This window comes from Gallinula chloropus (assembly GCF_964237585.1).
Source record: "Gallinula chloropus genome assembly, chromosome: 13".
Taxonomy (NCBI): Eukaryota; Metazoa; Chordata; class Aves; order Gruiformes; family Rallidae; genus Gallinula; species Gallinula chloropus.
The window spans coordinates 20530079-20548635 of record NC_140098.1 but is presented as its reverse complement, the minus strand read 5'-3'; the positions used below and the strand labels follow the sequence as shown (position 1 = coordinate 20548635).

Sequence of the window (18557 nt, the reverse complement as noted above, 5' to 3'; positions counted from 1 at the left end):
GCGGGGGAGGAAGACCCATGACGCGCCCAGCGCGGCGCCCTCACCTGCCCGCCGCTCCGGCCGCCGCACCGGCAGTCCCCGCGCCGCGCGCCCCTATTGGCCGCCCTCACGCCCTTCCCCGCGCTCCCATTGGCCGAGCCGCTGCGCTCAGCCGCGCCGCGCGCCCCCATTGGCCCGCTGGCCGCACGTCAATGTGCGCCGGCTCCCGTCTCCTCGCGACAACAGCTTTATTGAGGCGCTTGGAGGCGAACGCGGACAGCGTGCTGGGGGCGGGGGGGGCCGGGGGGGGGTGGAGCTGCTCCCTGGGGCCGCGGGTTCGAGGCTGCCCCCCGCCGCTCCCGCGCGCGCCCGGCTCTCCATGGTCTCCGTCCTCAGTGTTTTGTCCCCCCGTGCACACCCACGCAAGGGAGCAGGGTGCTGGTGCACGCCCTGGCACAGCCAGCCCTGCTGGGGACCCGGAATCTGGGGGGCGAGGTGTGGGAACTGGGAATCGTGTGGACCCTGAGAGGGCACGTCCAGCAGCCAGCCTGTGGATGAGCTGATGGCTGAACCTCTGCTGGTGTGAAACACCACTGATCAAACCCGCAGCCACGCCTTTTGTCTTCCTCAAGGCTTGTTTGAACGGCATTCCCACCACTTGCCCAGCTCTCTCCGCATCCCGTGCCCTTTCTCCCCAGCAAAGAGTGATTCCAGCTGGAGGAAACCCCTAGCGCCGTGATCCAGCTGATCCCAGTGACCCCCTCACATCCCATCTTGTGATACTTAGCGAAGGGGACAGATGCAGCACCAACATTTCCTACGGCACCTCAAGGCCCAATGCATTTCCCCAGTACCATGACCTCTGTGCACAATTCTAGGGGTTTGCCAGCAGCTCCCAGGCCTGAGGCAGCTCTGAGCCCAGGGGCAGCGCTGGCGCTTGCTGTACTCACTACCCCCTGATCGCTAAGCACGGGGCAGGGGGGGGTCAGGATGTATCACTGTCCATTAACTCATGGCCCAGCTCACAAAGCAGCTGCTCAGAAATCTGCCCACACCCTGAACATCACACCCCAACCTGCCCCAACACCCAAATCCTCATTTTCCTGCGGGTGCCTCCTCGCATGGAGGATAACAAGCATCAAAACGTGGCTTTCCCAAAGAGCTCCTGGGGGGTGCTTTTCTTTGCCTCACTAAAATACGAGTTTTTTCCAAGCCTTCATAAGTCATCTCCTGCCACTTTTGATTTTCCCCTTCCTGTTTTTTATAAAACACCTGTGGTGGCTTCAAAATGTAGCCAGCCAGGGAGCTGCCTGTGTGGTGCCCAGGCCTGCCCATGCCCCAGACACCCAGAGCGGGACTGTCTGGGACATATGGCAGAGATTTAGGGTTGCATCAGAGTGCAGGGCACTTCTGCTATAAATTACAACCCCACAGCAGCTGCCTCAGTTCCACCAGCCCTCCTTCAGGTCTCCAAGGAGACTGCAGAGACTCACAACCATTCCAGCTCAGCCACCTTCCTCAGGAAAAGGCGGGAAAAATAGTGTAAGCCTTGAGTTTCCCCCCTCTAAGGTGGTCAGGTCGCTTTCCCTGTGCTGTGACACTTGTCAGTTGTTCAGTGGATGGCTCATATCACCAAAAATCCATGTTTTCCACTGCTGGGTGCTTGCCTGGCTCCACAGAGCCAGTTTTAACTGTAGTTTTAACTCTTCCTGATGTGGTCAGTGCCGTATGGCAGGACCTGGCACATATAAAGTGTGTTTTCCCTGTGCCACGAACCGACCTGTGTCCCAGGGTCTGCTGTGAGTGGGCTTAGTCCCAGGATGCCCACTTAGACCATCCATGGAGCTTCATCCAAAAAAAATAAGCAGAAGGAAAGTGCTCCTGGCACTGGAGCTTTTGGGGCAGCCACTTTGTGGGGTGTGCTGGTCCCCAGTGGGATGCCCTGGTGGGATGGAGGACCTGACAGGACAGGTGTCCTAGTAGGATGTATGTCCTGCTGGGATGTATGTCCTGGTGGAACGGATGGCTTGGTGCAGTGGGTGTCTTGGTGCCGTGGGTGCCTGGCCGTGCCACCTCAGCTCTCCCACCTCCCGGGGCAGCTCTCCAGCGGGAAGAGAAGGGTCCTGAGCCCCCCGGGGCGGGCTGAGGGGAGCAGCCTCCCGCGCGGGGGGGAACGCGGGGATAGCGGGGCTGGGCGGCCGCCGGTGCTGCGGGGCTGGGAGCGGGCAGGCAGGTGGCAGCAAATCCTTATGGAAGTGCTCGGCACAGCCCCGGGGGGAGTCTGCTTCTGCGGGCTGGGGGATGCGTGCCCTCTGCGCGGGGTGCGCGGCGCGCCCATCGCCTCTGCACTGCCTGTCACCCCCTGCACCGGGAGCCCGTCCCCTCTGCGCTGGGTGCCTGTACCCCCTGCACTGGGTGCCTATCCTGTCTGCACTGGGTGCTCGATCCCTCTGCGCCGGGTGCTCTGTCCCCTCTGCACAGGGTGCCCATCCCCACTGCACTGCGTGTCCAGCCCCCCTGTGCTGGGTGCTCTGTCCCCCCTGCACTGTGTCCCCATCCCCTCTACACTGCGTGTCCAGCCCCCCTGTGCTGGATGCCCTGTCCCCCCTCCACTGTGTCCCCATCCCCACTACACTGCGTGTCCAGCCCCTCTGTGCTGGGTGCCCTGTCCCCTCTACACTGTGTCCCCATCCCCACTACACTGCGTGTCCAGCCCCCCTGTGCTGGGTGCTCTGTCCCCCCCTGCACTGTGTCCCCATCCCCTCTACACTGCGTGTCCAGCCCCCCTGTGCTGGGTGCCCTGTCCCCTCTCGCCTGGGTGCCCGTCCTGTCTGCACTGGGTGCGCGTCCCCCCTGTGCTGGGTCCCCATCCCCTCTGCACAGGGCCCCCATACCTTCTGCATGGGGTGTCTGTCCGCTCTCCATGGAGTGCACAGGGTGCCCACGGCCTCTGCACTGCGTGTCCAGCCCTTCTGCCCTCAGTGTCTGTCCCCTCTGCACTGGGTGCCCGTCCTGTCTGCGCTGGGTGCTCTGTCCCCCCCCCCTGCACTGTGTCCCCATCCCCTGTACACTGCGTGTCCAGCCCCCCTGTGCTGGGTGCTCTGTCCCCTCTGTGCTGGGTGCTCTGTCCCCCCCTCCACTGTGTCCCCATCCCCTCTACACTGCGTGTCCAGCCCCCCTGTGCTGGGTGCTCTGTCCCCCCTCCACTGTGTCCCCATCCCCTCCACACTGCGTGTCCAGCCCCCCTGTGCTGGGTGTCCTGTCCCCCCTCCACTGTGTCCCCATCCCCTCCACACTGCGTGTCCAGCCCCCCTGTGCTGGGTGCCCTGTCCCCTCTGCGCTGGGTGCCCGTCCTGCCCGCGCTGGGTGCCCTGTCCCCCCCTGCACTGGGTGCCCGTCCTGCCCGCGCTGGGTGCCCTGTCCCCCCCTGCACTGTGTCCCCATCCTCTCCACACTGCGTGTCCAGCCCCCCTGTTCCGGGTGCCCTGTCCCCTCTGCGCTGGGTGCCCGTCCCCCTGCACAGGGTGCACTCCCCCCCGCGCTGGGTGCGTGCCGGCTGCGCGCTGGGTGCGCTGGGTGCGCACCCCCCCGCACAGGGCGCTGTCCCCTGAGGACAGGGTGCGTTTCCCTCTGCACACGGTGCGTGTCCCCGCCACGCCGGGTGTTATTTGCTCTGCGCAGCGTGGGCGTCCTCTGGGCACGGGGCGCACGTCCCCTCTGCACACGGCACCTGGGGACTCTGCGCAGGGTGCGTGACCCCTCTGCACAGGGTGCGTGTCACGTGTGAGCAGGGTGCGCATCCCCTCTGCGCAGGGTGCAGGGGTGCACAGGGTGCCCATCCCCTCTGCGCGGGGTGCACAGGGTGCCCATCCCCTCTGCGCGGGGCGCAGGGGTGCACGGGGTGCGCATCCCCTCCGCGCGGGGTGCAGGGGGTGCGCATCCCCTCTGCGCGGGGTGCAGGGGTGCCCATCCCCTCTGCGCGGGGCGCAGGGGTGCACGGGGTGCGCATCCCCTCCGCACGGGGTGCAGGGGGTGCGCATCCCCTCTGCGCAGGGTGCTGTACCCCTCAGGGTGCCCATCCCCTCTGCGCAGGGGGCAGGAGTGCACATGGTGCCCGTCCCCTCTGCGCAGGGTGCCGGGCGGCACAGGGTGCACATGGTGCCCGTCCCCTATGCGCAGGGTGCCCGTCCCCTCTGCGCAGGGTGCAGGGCGGCACAGGGTGCACAGGGTACACTTCCCCTCTGCCGCAGGGTCACACAGACACACCACCCTCACAGGGCTCACAGGGAGCCAGAAGCGGTGCTGAGCGCAGCCCCCCAGGGTGCTGCACCCCGCTGCAGGGCTGCCCGGCTGGGTGCGTGCCCAGCACACCCTGCCCCGGCTCCGACGGGTGCTCAGCGGAGACGCGCGGGCACCTCAAACCACCTCTGCCGGCTGAACTGTGCTTTTCTCCAGGGACCAGAGGAAGCACCCCCGCCTCTTCTTCCGTGGGGCCTTTACTGCCGGCACCTCCCCGCTGTACACGGCTGTGCGCGGCTCCCGCAGAGCTGGGCACTGAGCCAGTAGCCTCCCATGGGTGCCTCTGCCCATCCCGCCGGCCTCGTGGCTTTCCCCATCCCAGATTACAACTGGGGAGGCTGGAAAGGGCATCGGTGCTGGGGGTGCACGGCTCGGGCAGCTCCGGTGCGCGCAGGAGGGGAAGGCTGGAGGGGGGAGGTACCCACCTACCACCCTGGCACCCGTCACTGAACAGGGAGCGGTTGATGGCCCGGGGCGCTTCCTGAGAGGGGAAACCCCCGCCTGCACCCCAGCTTTGCTTTTGGTGCAGGATGTGGCCCTGGGGAGGGGCTCAACCCACAAACCCTCGGCTGAACTGGCTGGGGTCGCAGCCCCGCTCCGGCGTGGGGGCCGCGTCAGACCCCCAGGAGTCCTATTTTCCAGCAAAGCATCTTCCCCATGCGATCTACTGGTGTGTAAATGCGTTTGTGGGACTTACTGGTGTGTAAACACATTTAGGGCGAGGCAGGTCCTTCCGCCCCATCTCCAGCGCTCAGACTTTTGATTCACTAACGCACCGAGACAACACGTTTAAAAGACAAACGGGTGTCGAGCCGGGCGTTGGGCTTCCCCCCCGGGCTGGGCACCCACTGCAGAGCCCTGGGCTGACGCTGGGCAGAGCCTTCAGGGAGGGATCCCCAAGGATATTGGGGTGCCCCTGTTCCAGGGTTACCACCACCCCAGCACCTTTGTTTTTAAAATTCACGCCGTTGCTGGTGCTGGGCGGGAAGGGGCATCCCTGCCAGGGAGGGAAGGGGTGCTGGCAGCAGGGTGCCAGCGCTGGGAACCTGCCTGGGCTGCGGGCACACCCAGGGGTGCAGGCAGGAGCAGCCGCCCCAGCCCGCAGCGCAGATCCTGTGCATAAAGAGTGACTCTCACTTGGCAGAGGCTTTCGGAAACGCGTCCCACGCACCTTCCCATCACCCCTCCACCACGCTCCCGGCACCCACGTGGCGCACTTAAAACCTACACAGGGGCTTATCCGGGGCTATGTCTGTCTGCTCTTCTTGGGTTTGGAGGTCATCACAGCTCCAAGAAAGGTGCTCCCCAAAAACAGCACTGGAAAGTAGTGGCTGGGGCTGGAGGAAGCAGGCAGTGCAGCGGGAGGTGTTTGGCATGTGGGAAGGGGACTGTTTTGGGGGAGATGGTTGGGGTTCGCAAAGCATGAGCTCTTAAGGGGTTTTTACCTGCCCAGGAGATAGCCACGTCCCCCCGGGGGGGGTCAGCCAGGGGTCTGGCAGCAGCAGCTCAGCTGCCAGCCCTCAGCCCCCCTCCCCACCGCACTCTTGCCCCAAGTTCTTTCAACTCAAGTAAGCCCTGGGAGACTCCTGAAGACACCAGAGGAAGGCAGAAGGGAGCTGGAGCCCCCCTACCTCCCCACCAGTCACATCACCCCTGTCCTCACCAGGGGACCAGCACCTTAAGAGGTGCACAGAGCCACCCCACATGCAGGATGAGGTCCATCCGCTGCCCTGGGGAGCTGATTGCCTCCCCCAGGAAGGTGCAGAGCCCACTCAGGGACTGCCGCAGGGGGTGTCTGTGAGCAGCACCCAATCCCCCGGGGAACAATTCCCACACAAGAGTCATGAATTGCAACAGAACTCAGCCTCCCACCCATCCCAACAGCACCACTCGTACCTCCAGGCAAACTCCTTTATTTCCACCCAGTTTCACCACTGGTACAGACAATACAAAACATGAAAAAAATAGGCTTTTTTGGGCCCCCCACCCCCCATTCCCGAAGCATTCCAGCTATTTACAGGCAGAGGCGAGCGGCTCAGTGGCAGCAGCTGCACTTGCTGCTGGCCGGCTCCTTGCAGATGCAGCCCTTGGCGCAGTTGCTGCAGCTTGCGGGGCAGCAGGAGCAGCAGCCTGGAAGGGAGGAGACCCGGGAGTTAGGGGATGTGTGGAAAGGTACCGGGGTCCCATGGGGCAGGGTCACCTTACAGAGAGAGGGAAAAACATCCCCATCCCCTGGGCAAGGCTGTGATCCCAAAGGGGTAGTGGCTGGGGGTCTCCATGTGGGTCCTAAAGGGCAGGGACGTGCCCAAAGTGGAGTAGGGGGGTGTCCTGGGAAGGAGGGTGGGATTCCCTTGAGGGTGCTACAGGGCGAGGAGGGGTTCCTAAGGGACAGAGATCAGGAAGGGAAAGGCAGGGTACCCCTAGGGACAGACTGGAGCGCACCGGGGGACCCCCCTACCCCACTGAGCCCCCCACTCACTCTTGCGGCAGCTCCGGCAGCGGCAGTTCTTGCACTTGCAGGACCCGGCACAGGAGCAGGAGTCACCTGGGGCGGGAGAGCGGCCGTCAGCAGGGACCCGACGGGACGGGACCGGACCGGCCGTCAGCGGGGACCCGACGGGACGGGACCCAACGGGACGGGACCGGCTGTCAGCGGGGACCCGACGGGACGGGACCCAACGGGACGGGACCGGCCGTCAGCGGGGACCCGACGGGCCACTTACCGGCGGCACACGTGCAGTCCTGAGGGTCCATCGCTCGGCTGGGTGCTGGGTTTGGCTCAGCTCTGCTCAGCGGGGGTCGGCTCGGCGGGGATGTCAGCGGTGCGGGGCAGCGCTTCCCGCCCGCTATTTATGGGGTGGAGGCGCGGGGCGGTGCTGGGCGCTGCGCACGGCGGGGCCGTGGGGCCGTGCTCAGCGTGGGGCCGTGCTCAGCACGGGGCTGCGCTCACCGTGGGGCCGTGCTCAGCCGGGGGCGGTGCCGGGAGCCGTGCTCAGCCCGGGGCCGTGCCATGGGACCGTGCCCATCCCGGGGCCGTGCTCAGCCGGGGGCGGTGCTGGGGGCCGTGCCATGGGGCCGTGCTCATCCCGGGGCCGTGCTCAGCGCGGGGCCGTGCCCATCCCGGGGCCGTGCTCATCCCGGGGCCGTGCTCAAGCCGGGGCCGTGCTCACCCGGAGGCGGTGCCGGGGGCCGTGCCATGGGGCCGTGCTCATCCCGGGGCCGTGCTCACCGTGGGTCAAGGCGCTGCCCTCATTCCTCCCCCCCCCCCCCTCCCCGGCTCCCTCCCTCCCCCCCCGCGGGCTCCCTCCCAGCCAGGGGATCCCAGCAGCACCCCTGCACCCCTTTCTGTCTGCCACACCCCCGTAGAGTGCTGCATCTTGGGGGAGGGGGTCGTGGAGGGCAAGGTGCTGGAGGAGACAAGGGGGGTGAAGGCACTGGCACGGTGCTGCCACCCAGCACCATTTGCCAAGGGCTGGGGTGCAGCTGTGCCCCCCCACCCATGGGGAGGCCACGGGTTGTAACTGTCCCCCAGGATGGGACAGTCTGGGCACGCTGCTGGGGAGCAGGGTGACCCCAGACAGCTGCCATGGGGCTGGGGTGCTCAGCTGGCCCCCAGGAGGGGTGACCTGAGGGGTGCAGCGTGTCTGGCTGGGGGCTGCTGGGAGTCAGGGCCTCCTGCCCTCTGCAGTGCCCGCAGCTCTTCCCCCTTCTCACCGTGTTTATCTCCACCACCCAGCTCGTGCCCGTGGCCAGCTCGGCACCCGGCACAGAAAACAGTGTCTGGGCCAGGGACAGGCCGTCCCCCGGCCCGAGTCCCGTGCTCTTGGTGTTTTTTGTTGGCAAGGGGGTGAGCCTGGGCTGGGCGCTGCGCACGGCGTCTGTCCCCATGGTCTGTCCCCATGGTGCCCGTGCCAGCGGGACAAGGAGCAGGCCGGTGGCTCCGGTGCCAAGGAACGGCTCGTGCTTGTGTTTTTCCACTGGCAGCGACTCGCAGCGAGGGAGCGGGTAAATAGGAGGCTGAGCCAGCCCGCGTGGCGCTCGCTGCCGGCTGAGCGGGAAGGAGAGGTGGAATCCCAGAGCACGCGTGTGGGTCTTACCACACATGGATGGGGTTGTGAAATCACTGCCCAGACCCCCCCACACACACCCCCAGCGCTGTAAGCCCGCCCCAGCCCCCTCTCCACTGTCAGGGATGGGCTCTGCTGCACCCCAGTTTGAAGATAGGACAGGTGTGTGTGTGTGTGTGTCCCCGACACTGAAAATGGGGGGGTGCACCCTGACGTGGGGCTGTGCTGAAAGCTGGGGCAGGGGGGGTAAGTGTGCAGGGACAGGACTGAAACGTGGGAGAATTGCCAGATATCTGGCAATCCTGCTTCCCTGAAATCCCAGGACACATGGTCTGTTCCCCCATGTCCCCTCCGTAAGTTGAGCGGGAAGGGGCAGCGCAGTATGGAGCTCAGTGCATGGAGCACAGACGGGAAAAGAGCCTGGAAAACGCCCTGTTTCCCAATCCAGGCATTTCCAGCGATGAATGAGGTCACTCCGCAGATGTCCAGGGAAGGATGAGCCACGGGCTTGTCAAAACACTTGAGTGCAGGGCACACTCAGGACATCAGCGGGGAGGGGGATCCTCGGGGGCTTTCCCTGCTTGGGCTCCCGCTTCCCAGGGCTGGCAGGGAATGGTTAATCCCCAGACCGTGCCCGTGTAAGAGGAGTGCCAGCTCCCCCTGGATTTATAGCAGCCATAAAGCGAGCAGAGGAACGGCAGCTGTCCAGGATGGGGCTCAGGGCTCAGAGCTGAGCTGCCAGGACCCCTACGTGCCCCCCCCCTCCTGCACAGGCAGGGGACAGCATTCGATCGCTGCTCTCCCATCCCACTGCTGTGGGGCACAGGAACAGGGCAGAATCGTGGGGCAGGACTGATACCAACCCACCAGGGCCAGTGATAACTGGTGGATGGCATCAGCCCCACTGCCTCAACCACGTGTTCGGGGATAAATCCCATTAGTCACCCTCCTTTCACACTTCGTGTGGGCTCACCCTGGGCATGGTTGGCACTTAAATCTCTCCGGGCAGGAAGGAATGAAGATAACCCTGGGGTTTGCAGGCTGGAGCTCAGTTTGGAGCTCCAGAGCCAGTGCTGCAGCAGTGCCCACTGTATTCCTGCTCTGACCTACATTCAGCCAGAAGCGTGGGGTGATGGTGACATCTCAGGGGACACCCTGGAGGAAGAGCATTCCTGGAGCAAAGGGCAACCCCTTGAGCATCTGCACCAAGGGCAGCCTGTGGGCAGGGGTGGCCTCGGCTGTGCCAAAATCTTGGCAACAGTGAGTAGGCAGGTCAGGAAGGGTTTTGTAGCTAAAAAGCAGCTGTTTAGGGAGCACAGGGACAGACAGGACCCCCTGCCTGTTTTGGGGAGCAGCAGGGTGCCATGGGGGCTTGGGAAACCACCCACACTGGCCCAGCCTCCCATCATCACAGGTAGTGAACCCCAGCATCAGCCACCCCATCCCATCATGGTTAGAGAGCCCCACTTACACCAGGGGCACTGCACCCACCATTGGCATCCCACCTTGGCTACTGCAGGCAGCCAGGTCACCTGGGGCTCCCCCCAGAAGCACCCCACCAGGTTTGGAGTGACAACAGCATGGTTCTTCAAACCTGTTCAACTAAAGTGCCAGGAGGGAAACTGAAACCTGTTCAGCACCTGCCAAGGGAAGGTTTCCCCTGGAAATGGGCAGGGCTGCAGTAGTGATGGTGTAGGTGCAGGCTTGTTCTAACGAGCTGCTCATTAGCCCCCAGGATTGCTGGTGAAGGAGAGCATGGGATTTGCCCTAGGGTAACAACAGGGTGGGGAAAAAAAAACCTCAACCACCTATAAATTACACTTTCCCTGCACAACAAGGTTAAAAGCAGAGCCAGAGCTGCTGGGGAAGTGGGGCCAGAGCCAAAGTTGAGAGAAAGGGACAGAATGAGAGGTGGGCTTTTTGCCATGAACCCCCCCAACAATGTTGTCCTCCTGCTCCCCAGGAAAACAGCCCTGTCCAACACAAGTCTCAGGTTCCTTATAGACCTTTATATACACATCACTTTATTCAGTTAGCTTATTACATACTGTGCCTGACAAAGGCTAGAGAAATCTGAACACATATAAAAAAAAAAACAAGACACCCAACATACATAAGGTTATTCTTCTTCACCACCCCCCCTCCCCAGATGTGCAGGACCCCCAGATGTGCAGCCAGGGGTCCCTATTTGCAGCAGCTGCACTTGGCAGAGGGAGGACCCTTGCAGACACAGCCCTGTGCACACTTGGCACATCCCGCCGGGCAACAGGAGCAGCAGCCTGTGGAGGGGGAGAATGGCAAGGTAAGTCTGGGATGTTCCTGGGGCAGGATGGGGGGGGCTCAGAGGGTGTGTGGGGGGCGTCCTGGAGGGGATGGATGGTTTGGAGTCCTCCCCCCTACCCCATGTCCTTCCCTCTTAGCTGCACGTCCATCCCCAGCAGCATCTTCCAGGGTGTTTTTCCACCCAGGACTGGCACTGAGGGGAGGGTGCACAGCAGGAGGCTGCAGGACCCCCCCTCCCAGTTCCTCTCTGTGCAAACCCTCCCACGCACGGCTCTGCCCGGGGCTGACGGCATCAGGAGCAGCCGGAAGAAATCCCAGCGCCGGTTTCCTCCCAGGGCATCTCCCTGCACCGAGCCCGGGCTCGGGCTCGGGGTACACCGAGGTGTGGGTTATACCGGAGGGTTTGTATTGCCCGGCGGGGGGTAGGGGGGCAGCAGTGTGTGTGGGGGGGCTGGTGCCACCCTGTGCTCCTTTGGGGGTGAAAACTACAGGAGGAATAAACTCGACTGTGGCAACGCCAAGCCTGGTTTGGTTCAGGGTGTTCAGGGATGTGCAGTGAACCCCCCAGCAGTGTTTCTACCCCCCCCCCAAGCCCCTCCGTGGAGCTCGGGGACACCCCCCCACACCCCCCTCACCTTTTTTGCAGGATGTGCACTTGCAGTTTTTGCATTTGCAGTTGTCCCCGCAGGTGCAGGTGCCACCTAAAAAAAACACAGGAGAAAGAAGGTTGGGAGGAGGAGGAGGGAGGAGATGCCCCCCCGGGGATGCCGGGGGGCGCAGGGAGAGCATCGCCGCCCCCCGACACCACCGGCCGGGGCTGCTGCTTGGGGCTCGCTTGGCCGGGAGATCACGGCGTCCCCAAAACGCCGGGAAAGGCTTTGAGCAGCCGGCTCGGCTGGAGCATGGGGGGGGATAGCGGATGGGGGCACCGGTGGTCCCACCGCGATGCTCCGGGTCCCGCAGGCGGCCGGAGCGCTGGCTTACCCGTGGCGCAAGGGCAGTCCTGGGAGTCCATGTCCGCCTGGGCTGGTGCCGGGTCTGCGAAGGGCACAGCGAGGGGAAGAGCAGCTTTGGCAGCAGCCGCCGCTGCCTCCTATTTATCCTTGGCCAGGCGGGAGCGAGTGCAAAACCCCCGCCCCTCGCAGCCTGCGCACGGCTCGGCCCCGCACCTGCCCTGGGCGCTGCTGATTCACTCCCCGGGGAGGCCGGGCAGGACCTGGGGCTCCCACATTCCCCTTACCCCCACCCCCCCACACCAAACCCCCCTCCCCGGTATGCTGGGGGCAGCAGGGGGGTGCTGCTCGTGTGGCTGCGGTTCCCGGCTGGGATGTTTGGGGTGGTGTGTGTGTGTGTGTGCAGAGAACGGACAGCTCTCGTTACATAGATGGCACCTGCCGTGTGAGGGATGCCTCACCCCTAGGGGCTGGGGGGCGGAGGGGGTGCACACAGGGAGGCCCCCGCAGCTTGACTCTTTGCCAAAATCCAACATCTGAGCCCCTAGATGTCTTTGGGGGGGGTGGGGGGTGGGGTGTGCACTGGCAGCAGGGAGCACTCGGCCCACCCATCCCAACCCAGCAGAGATGGGGTGCTGGGCAGCTGGGTGACAGAGATGTAGTCCTTGTCCCAGACCCTGTCCCAAGACTCCAACACCCTCCCCGCGAGCGGGAGCAGCAACAAGCCGAACTGGCCGGGCAGCAGTCTGCTGTGCCCTCCCAGCACCCCGGGACAGCGGCACCCACGTCCCCTCGGCGCCGTGCGTGGCACCTCGGGGGCCCTGTCTCCTTCCCAGCTGCTGCGCTCCGTCTGTCCGTCCGTCTGTCCCACTTGTCTGAATGAATTTCCACACGCCATGGGCTGGGTGTGCAGTGGAGGAGGAGGATGGCGGGTGAGCACCCTGGTCAACCCCTCCAGTGGGTTTTACCCACCCACTCAAAAGAGCAGCGAGGCTTTGGGGGTACAGGGCACGATAAAAATGATGCTTTCTGAGATTTTTGGGTGTAGGGAGGGACTGCCCCATGGCCAGGAGGCATTTCCAGCCATGGAGCATCCTTCCTCCTCACTCCCAGGGCTTTTGCGTGCTCCCCTGTGTCAGTGGTACCTCATCCTGGCTGTCCCACACCCCAAAACTCCTTTGCTTTGGGTTTTTATCCCAGCTGGCCCTTTGCCCGTGGTGCTGGGCTAAGGCGGTTTGTCAGAGGCGATGCTAATCCAGCCAAAACAGCGGGCCAGGGAGTATTTTTACCACCCAGCTGTCTGGGCATGTTGAGAGCTTGTTGGGTGACCTGGTGGGGAACAGTGCCAGCACCCCGACTCGGCGTCTCCTCCAGCCCAGCCAGCACAGGGTGGGAAATCGGTACATAAAAGCCTGAAGAAGGCAGGGCCGGTGGGCCCCTTGCTCACCCCAGCAGCGGCTCCTCAGTGCCCCAGCATGCCGGCCCTGCGGTCGCGTGAGCATCACGCCGCTGCTGATGCACCGGGGCGTGATGGCAGGGGACGGTGCCAGGCAGCAGGCGCATGCCAAAGGCACCTGTCGCTCCGGCGGGAGCAGGGAAAGGCGCGGGTGCCAGGGAATGCACGTGCAAGTGGCCACCCCCCCGCACCGGCTATGGCCCCCTGTGCGGTGGGGGTCACGGCCTGGGGGGGGAAACATCTCCTTGGGGTCCCTGAAACAACCAGCCGAGCACTCCCACGGTGCAGGAAGGTGCCCAGGGAAATGCTTCCAGCCGTGGTGCTGATGGATGCACAGGGAACACGCTGTGGTATCCTCCATGTCTTCCCACTCTGCCCAGCGCCCTTGGCCACCCAGCTGAAACCACGGGGTGGGCAGGCTGGCCCTGTGTCCCTGCTGGTGGTGGGTCAGGGATGAGAGGATGGGCAAAGTGGTCCCTCTCCTCCAGCCTGGGGGAACAGAGGCGAGGGCCATGCTGGGGGCACAGAACAGCAGTTGCTGTGCTGTGCTATCCCTGCCATGCAAGATGGGGTGGAGGAAAACCTCCCCAGCCCCTATTCCCAGCCTGGGCCCAATCCCTTTCCCCCTTCTTTCCTTCTTTTCTTTGTACAAAGGAAAAAAACAGCATCTTCCAGGTGATGCAGGACTGGGGGTCACGGCTCTGGGAGGTCTCCTACCACTCCTGGTCCGTTCTGTCATTGGTTTGGGCTAGGGCTGGAGCAGTGGGTGGTCAGTTGGACACACTTCAGCCAGGACACCTCCAGGAGCAGCTTGTAATTGAGGCAATGAGCTGCAGAGCCGGGACCACGGGGAGACCTTCCTGATGCTTAAATACCCCTGTTACAAGGCCCTGAAGCTCCAGTTTGCCTTCTGGCCCCTGCCCTGTATTTACTGGGAGAGCCTGGGGGGTTCCCATAATTTAAATGAGGCTGATGCTGCTCCCCAGTGCCAAGCAAAACGGGCAGGATCCCTGCATGGTGATTATTGCCATGCCAGAGCCAACCCCCTTGGCAGCCTTGTCCACCCCCTGCATGGGATTCCTGGCTCTGTCCCTGTGTATATCCATGGTGATTGCCCCAAGACTGCCGGGGGTGAGTCAGCGGGGTGCTCTGGGCACAGCCGGAGATGACGCTTGCCAGTGGGACAGTGATGGCAGAGTGGGGGGGAACGGCTCTGTGGGGCACAGCAGGGACCAGGCTCCCTGGCATGGAGCAAAGGAGGGTGACAACCTTCAGGAGGATGCAGCGGAGGCTTCCATCGCTGTGATGGGTACCTGTGACACCCGGGGTGACTGGAGCTGGTTGCTGAAAGGCACGGGACAGGCTAGAGCCAGTGGCTGGCTGTGACTCAGTGCTGGTGCCAGGTAGGCGAGGAGGAACGCTGGCTCCCGAGGAGGTGAGCTGGCATCGGTCTGCCCCGATGAAGCTCCCTGCTGAAAGATGTGTGGCTCCAGCCACCCGCAGTCACGCTGCAGCACGTGGGGAACCCGCTTCTGCCGCCGGTTCCCCGCCATTTCCGGCAGCCACCCCAGCCCGTCGCCTTCGGGGAGCCTGCACGTCGCTGCGGGCTGAAGCCACGTGTCTCCCCAAAAATGCTCTCTCTGGGCTCCTCGTCCCCTCCTCAGTGGTGCTGGGGTTTGGTGACACATCCTTCTGCTGGCAAAGCACCCCGCTCTGAAATGGAGACCCCAGGGGACAGCAGGCTGCCCCTTGCCATTGCTGGGCAGGGTGCTGATGCAGCCACCCAGGGGTGTCCCCGGCGCTGCAGGAGCAGCTGGGGCAGCTCAGCCTTGCCTGTTCCTGTTGGATCATGGGCTGGAGACCCTTGGCCAGCCAGGGCCGAGCTGCTGGGGGGTACGAGGAGCCCTAACCCAGCCAGGACCGACCTTTCAAAGTGAAGTGGAGAATATAAGAGGGTTTGGGTGTTCCCACTGTCTCCCAGCAGACACCCAGCCCCCTTGAAATGCCAAAAGGCAGCCGGAAGCCGCGGGAGCCATGGCTGCTTGGAAAGCAGGCTCGGCTTCTGCTCCGCGGGTGTCTCCGCTTATTACTGCTGATGATAAACAAGCGTTGAAGACACCAGGAATTAGGTGCTGACGTCGTTTTGTTTTGCCAGCGCTTGCCAGCCCTTTGGGCAGTGGAGGAAGAGGATGAATCACCCCTCACCTGCCCCGGGAAGATGTTCCTAACCGCTCCCCATTCCCCCTGTGCACAGGCAAAGCCTTGGAAAGCGTTTGGGAGTCAAACCGGATCGGCGGGGTGACCTCACGCTGCTGTGGAGGCTTTGGGGTTTTTGTGGGTTTTTTCCCAGAAAACGGTGAGCAGAGGCTCGTTCCCAGCTCCAGACGTGAGCTAAGCCCATTGTCTGTCTGCCTTCCCTCCTCACTCCTTCCCCAGAAGCTTGCCTGCCAAATCCCTGCCTGCCCCTCCATCAGGACTCTGGGAAAATAATTCCTGGCTGGTGCTTCTCCTGGTGCCGCTCAGGTCTGTGTGAGGACACGGTGTGTCTCCCCCAGTGCACGCCCGCCTGGGTGGGCTTTGCTGGCTCACGACCGTGTCCGCAGCAAGAGAAGCTTGGGGCGAGGGGATGGGCAGCTTTTAATTAGGCAGGAATTTCATCAACCCTGCCACACGCTTTGATGTGGGCTGGTTGAGGAGCCACTGTGTAACCCAGCCGGCTGTGCTGGACCTGGGACTGGCAAATCCCGGTTTCTAAGCCGGGCTCAGCCGTCGTCGCCTTCTCCTGTGACTTCAGGCAAGGGCTTGACATTTACTCTGCGCTTCTTATCTGGAAGCGAGCTATCAGGATTACCTTCTCCCTGGAAAACCCGTGTGGGGAGGAGGGTGGGGGTGGTGGTTTGCTCATTAGTTATTCTTAGAGAGAAGGGAAAGGGAGAAATGCTGAGCTGATGCCACGGAGTTGGGTGCAGGACTGGCGAGCCTGACCTCTCCAACTCCCCACCGGGTTTGGGGTGTGCATCCTGGGGGTGGGGGGGACACCCCAGCATGAGCCCCCGCCCGGCAGTGTGGGGTTTTGGGGCCAGGCAATGTGTGTTCAGGCACGTCTGGGAGATGAAAGGGCTGATTCCTCTTTTGATCATGAAATTCTCATAAATGTTAATGGGAATTACTTCGAGGTCTAACGAGGGCAGAATTGCTCCCGCCAAGGGGAGGAAGGGGGTGAGGACCAGCCAAGCTTTGGCTGGGAAATAAAAGGGCTCAGGTTTATCTTGACCCCCACCTGCAGGAGCAGAGTGCTGGTGGGCTGGGGGCTGCCCTGCATCCCTGCAGACCCTCCTGGAAAAGGGGGTCTCCTGCTGTCCCCCACCTTGCCCAGCGCTGCTGGCGCCTGCACAGACCGGCTTTAAGCATCACCTTAACTCCAGGTGTCATTCCAACCCACAAATCTCAGACTTTCCCAGTGTGCAATTTGGGATGTCTTTCTTTCCTCTCTTCCTTCCCCCCCCCCTCTCCCTCCCCCTCCATCTTCTCTTCCCTTCTGCATCTTTCAGGTTCCCACAGACTTCAAACTCACCTGCTGCAACTGCTCACCGCCTCCCTCAGCTGAAACGTGACCTGATGTTTTCCAAGTATCGTTACCTTGGGCATATTTAATTATTTTATTCCCCTTTACTTGCTAATTAGAAGCTAGGAGTGGAGGGAATGAGTAATCCCCTGGGCTGTCGAGCAGACACTTGCCTGAACTTGCAAAGAAAACACCAGCCTCCTCGGTCCAAAGGCGTGAAATAAAAGGATGGGATATTTTCCATGACGTTTTCATAGCCCTGCTCCCAAGATCCAAAGATTCGTGGTTGTCTAACCTGGGAGTGATTCACTCAGCAGCTTGTCCCCATCCAAAAGGATCTTGCATCCCTGGAAAGTGGATGGGATGGGTGGAGGGGGGGGGAAGAAACTCTGCTGCAGGTCAGGCAGTGAAACTGGAATGGGGAAGGAGAGAGCAAAGCTGGTTTGCTGCTGCTCAGACAGGCTCAGTCCTCATTTTAAGTAGCATTTAGGTGTAAAGATGTGATTGCTTGCCCCTTCCCACTCCCCCCAGCCATGCTACTCCTCTCCTCAAGGGCTGGGGGATGGTTATTTTTGCCAATCTTTTCCCAAACTCAAGATCTGAACGCTCCTCCTTGGGGGTTTTGCATCTCACCAGGGCAGACCAAGCAGGAGGATCCCCTGCCAGGCAGAGAGGGCCATCATGAATCCGTGGTTAGATACCAAACCTCTGCCAAGAAACAGCTCCTGGGTGGCTGACAATCCCTGTACCTCCTGTGATGTCACCACCAGCTTCTCCATGCAACCCACTGAGAAAGCCAGTAACGGGGGCCAAGCACGTTCTTTGACTGCTTCACCGTGTGTTATATGGGGATAATATGGTAACTCATGTTTGTGGAACCACAGAGACTCTCAAGTTGGAAGGGATTCACAGAATCACAGAATCAGAGGGGTTGGAAGGGACCTCGAGAGATCATCAGGTCCAACCCCCCTGCCAAAGCAGGGTCCCTAGGACAGGTCACACAGGTCGGCATCCAGATGGGGCTGGAATCTCTCCAGAGAAGGAGACTCCACACCCCCTGGGCAGCCTGTCCCAGGGCTCCCTCACCCTCACTGGGGAAAAGTTCTTCCCCATGTTGGTGTGGAACTTCCTGTGCTCCAACTTGAAGCCACTGCCCCTTGTCCTGTCTCCACAGACACTGAGAAGGGGCTGCCCATTTCCCCCTGCATCCCATACTTAAGATATTTATAAACATTTATAAGGTCCCCCCTTAGTCTTCTTTTCTCCAGGCTGAACAGCCCCAGCTCACTCAGCCTTTCCTCGTGAGGGAGATACTCCAGGCCCTTAATCATCTTCGTAGCCTCCTCTGGACTCTTTCCAGGAGATCCCTGTCTTTTTTATACCAGGGAGCCCAGAACTGATTCATAAAGCTCATCGAGCCCAATTCCAATGTATCACATTATGATGCAGCTGAGGGACAGAGATTGATATTCCCCCAGGAGCTAGAGAAGAGCAAGTGTGGCCAAGCAGCTCCAGGCTGGCATGGGAAGGAAGATGGCAAAGGTCTCTTGCTGGATATTGAGCCCCCTTCTCCGATGACACAGCCGAGCTCTGGCTGCTCAGTGAGGCTTATACAGGATTTCCCCCCCCTCCCCACCAGCCATCGAGGTGGGGAAAGGGAAGGGACCCCAGGAGCCGACCTCGGGGCTGGCTGCTGCTGTACCTGTGCTGTACACAACAAGGGCTTTCAAACGATGGGAGCTGAGGATGAAGAGTCCCCATTTCCATTTTAAGAGCCTCAGAGCCGGCAAATTCAAAGTGGCAGCTGGGACGGGCGGTGTAATTGAGCCGCGGCGCAGACACACCGAGCCCAACGCCGTAATTAGAGATGCAAAGTGCTATTTACAGCCCAGATCATACATATTTAGCAAGAAGTTGGAATTTTAATCTATTTACGGTTTTACCAGCCTGAAAAG

At 62.1% G+C, this 18557-nt stretch overlaps 2 protein-coding genes across 2 annotated transcripts; both read right to left on the bottom strand.

The window, feature by feature from the left end:
• Window positions 1–6175: 6175 nt before the first annotated feature.
• LOC311196452 (metallothionein-2) lies at window positions 6176–7152 on the bottom strand. The gene is made up of 3 exons (XM_084270021.1): window positions 7002–7152; window positions 6758–6823; window positions 6176–6408 (listed from the first exon to the last, which is right to left on the bottom strand). The coding sequence occupies exons 1-3, from the start codon at window positions 7030–7032 to the stop codon at window positions 6314–6316; spliced, it is 192 nt and encodes a 63-aa protein (XP_084126147.1). The 5' UTR covers window positions 7033–7152; the 3' UTR covers window positions 6176–6313.
• Window positions 7153–10349: 3197 nt separating this feature from the next.
• On the bottom strand, window positions 10350–11794 carry LOC311196336 (metallothionein-1). The gene is made up of 3 exons (XM_084269880.1): window positions 11613–11794; window positions 11264–11329; window positions 10350–10624 (listed from the first exon to the last, which is right to left on the bottom strand). Exons 1-3 carry the CDS (start codon window positions 11641–11643, stop codon window positions 10530–10532), a joined length of 192 nt encoding a protein of 63 aa, XP_084126006.1. The 5' UTR covers window positions 11644–11794; the 3' UTR covers window positions 10350–10529.
• Window positions 11795–18557: the final 6763 nt, after the last annotated feature.

Excerpts from the sequence above, each read along its gene's own strand:
- LOC311196452 (XM_084270021.1), bottom strand. The coding sequence starts at position 7,032 with ATGGACCCTCAGGACTGCACGTGTGCCGCCG. Across the intron at positions 6,824-7,001 it reads GGACTGCACGTGTGCCGCCG|GTGACTCCTGCTCCTGTGCC; the intron begins GTAAGTGGCCCG and ends CTCCCGCCCCAG. Across the intron at positions 6,409-6,757 it reads CTGCCGGAGCTGCCGCAAGA|GCTGCTGCTCCTGCTGCCCC; the intron begins GTGAGTGGGGGG and ends CCTCCCTTCCAG.
- LOC311196336 (XM_084269880.1), bottom strand. The coding sequence starts at position 11,643 with ATGGACTCCCAGGACTGCCCTTGCGCCACGG. Across the intron at positions 11,330-11,612 it reads GGACTGCCCTTGCGCCACGG|GTGGCACCTGCACCTGCGGG; the intron begins GTAAGCCAGCGC and ends TGTTTTTTTTAG. Across the intron at positions 10,625-11,263 it reads GTGCACATCCTGCAAAAAAG|GCTGCTGCTCCTGTTGCCCG; the intron begins GTGAGGGGGGTG and ends CCCCCTCCACAG.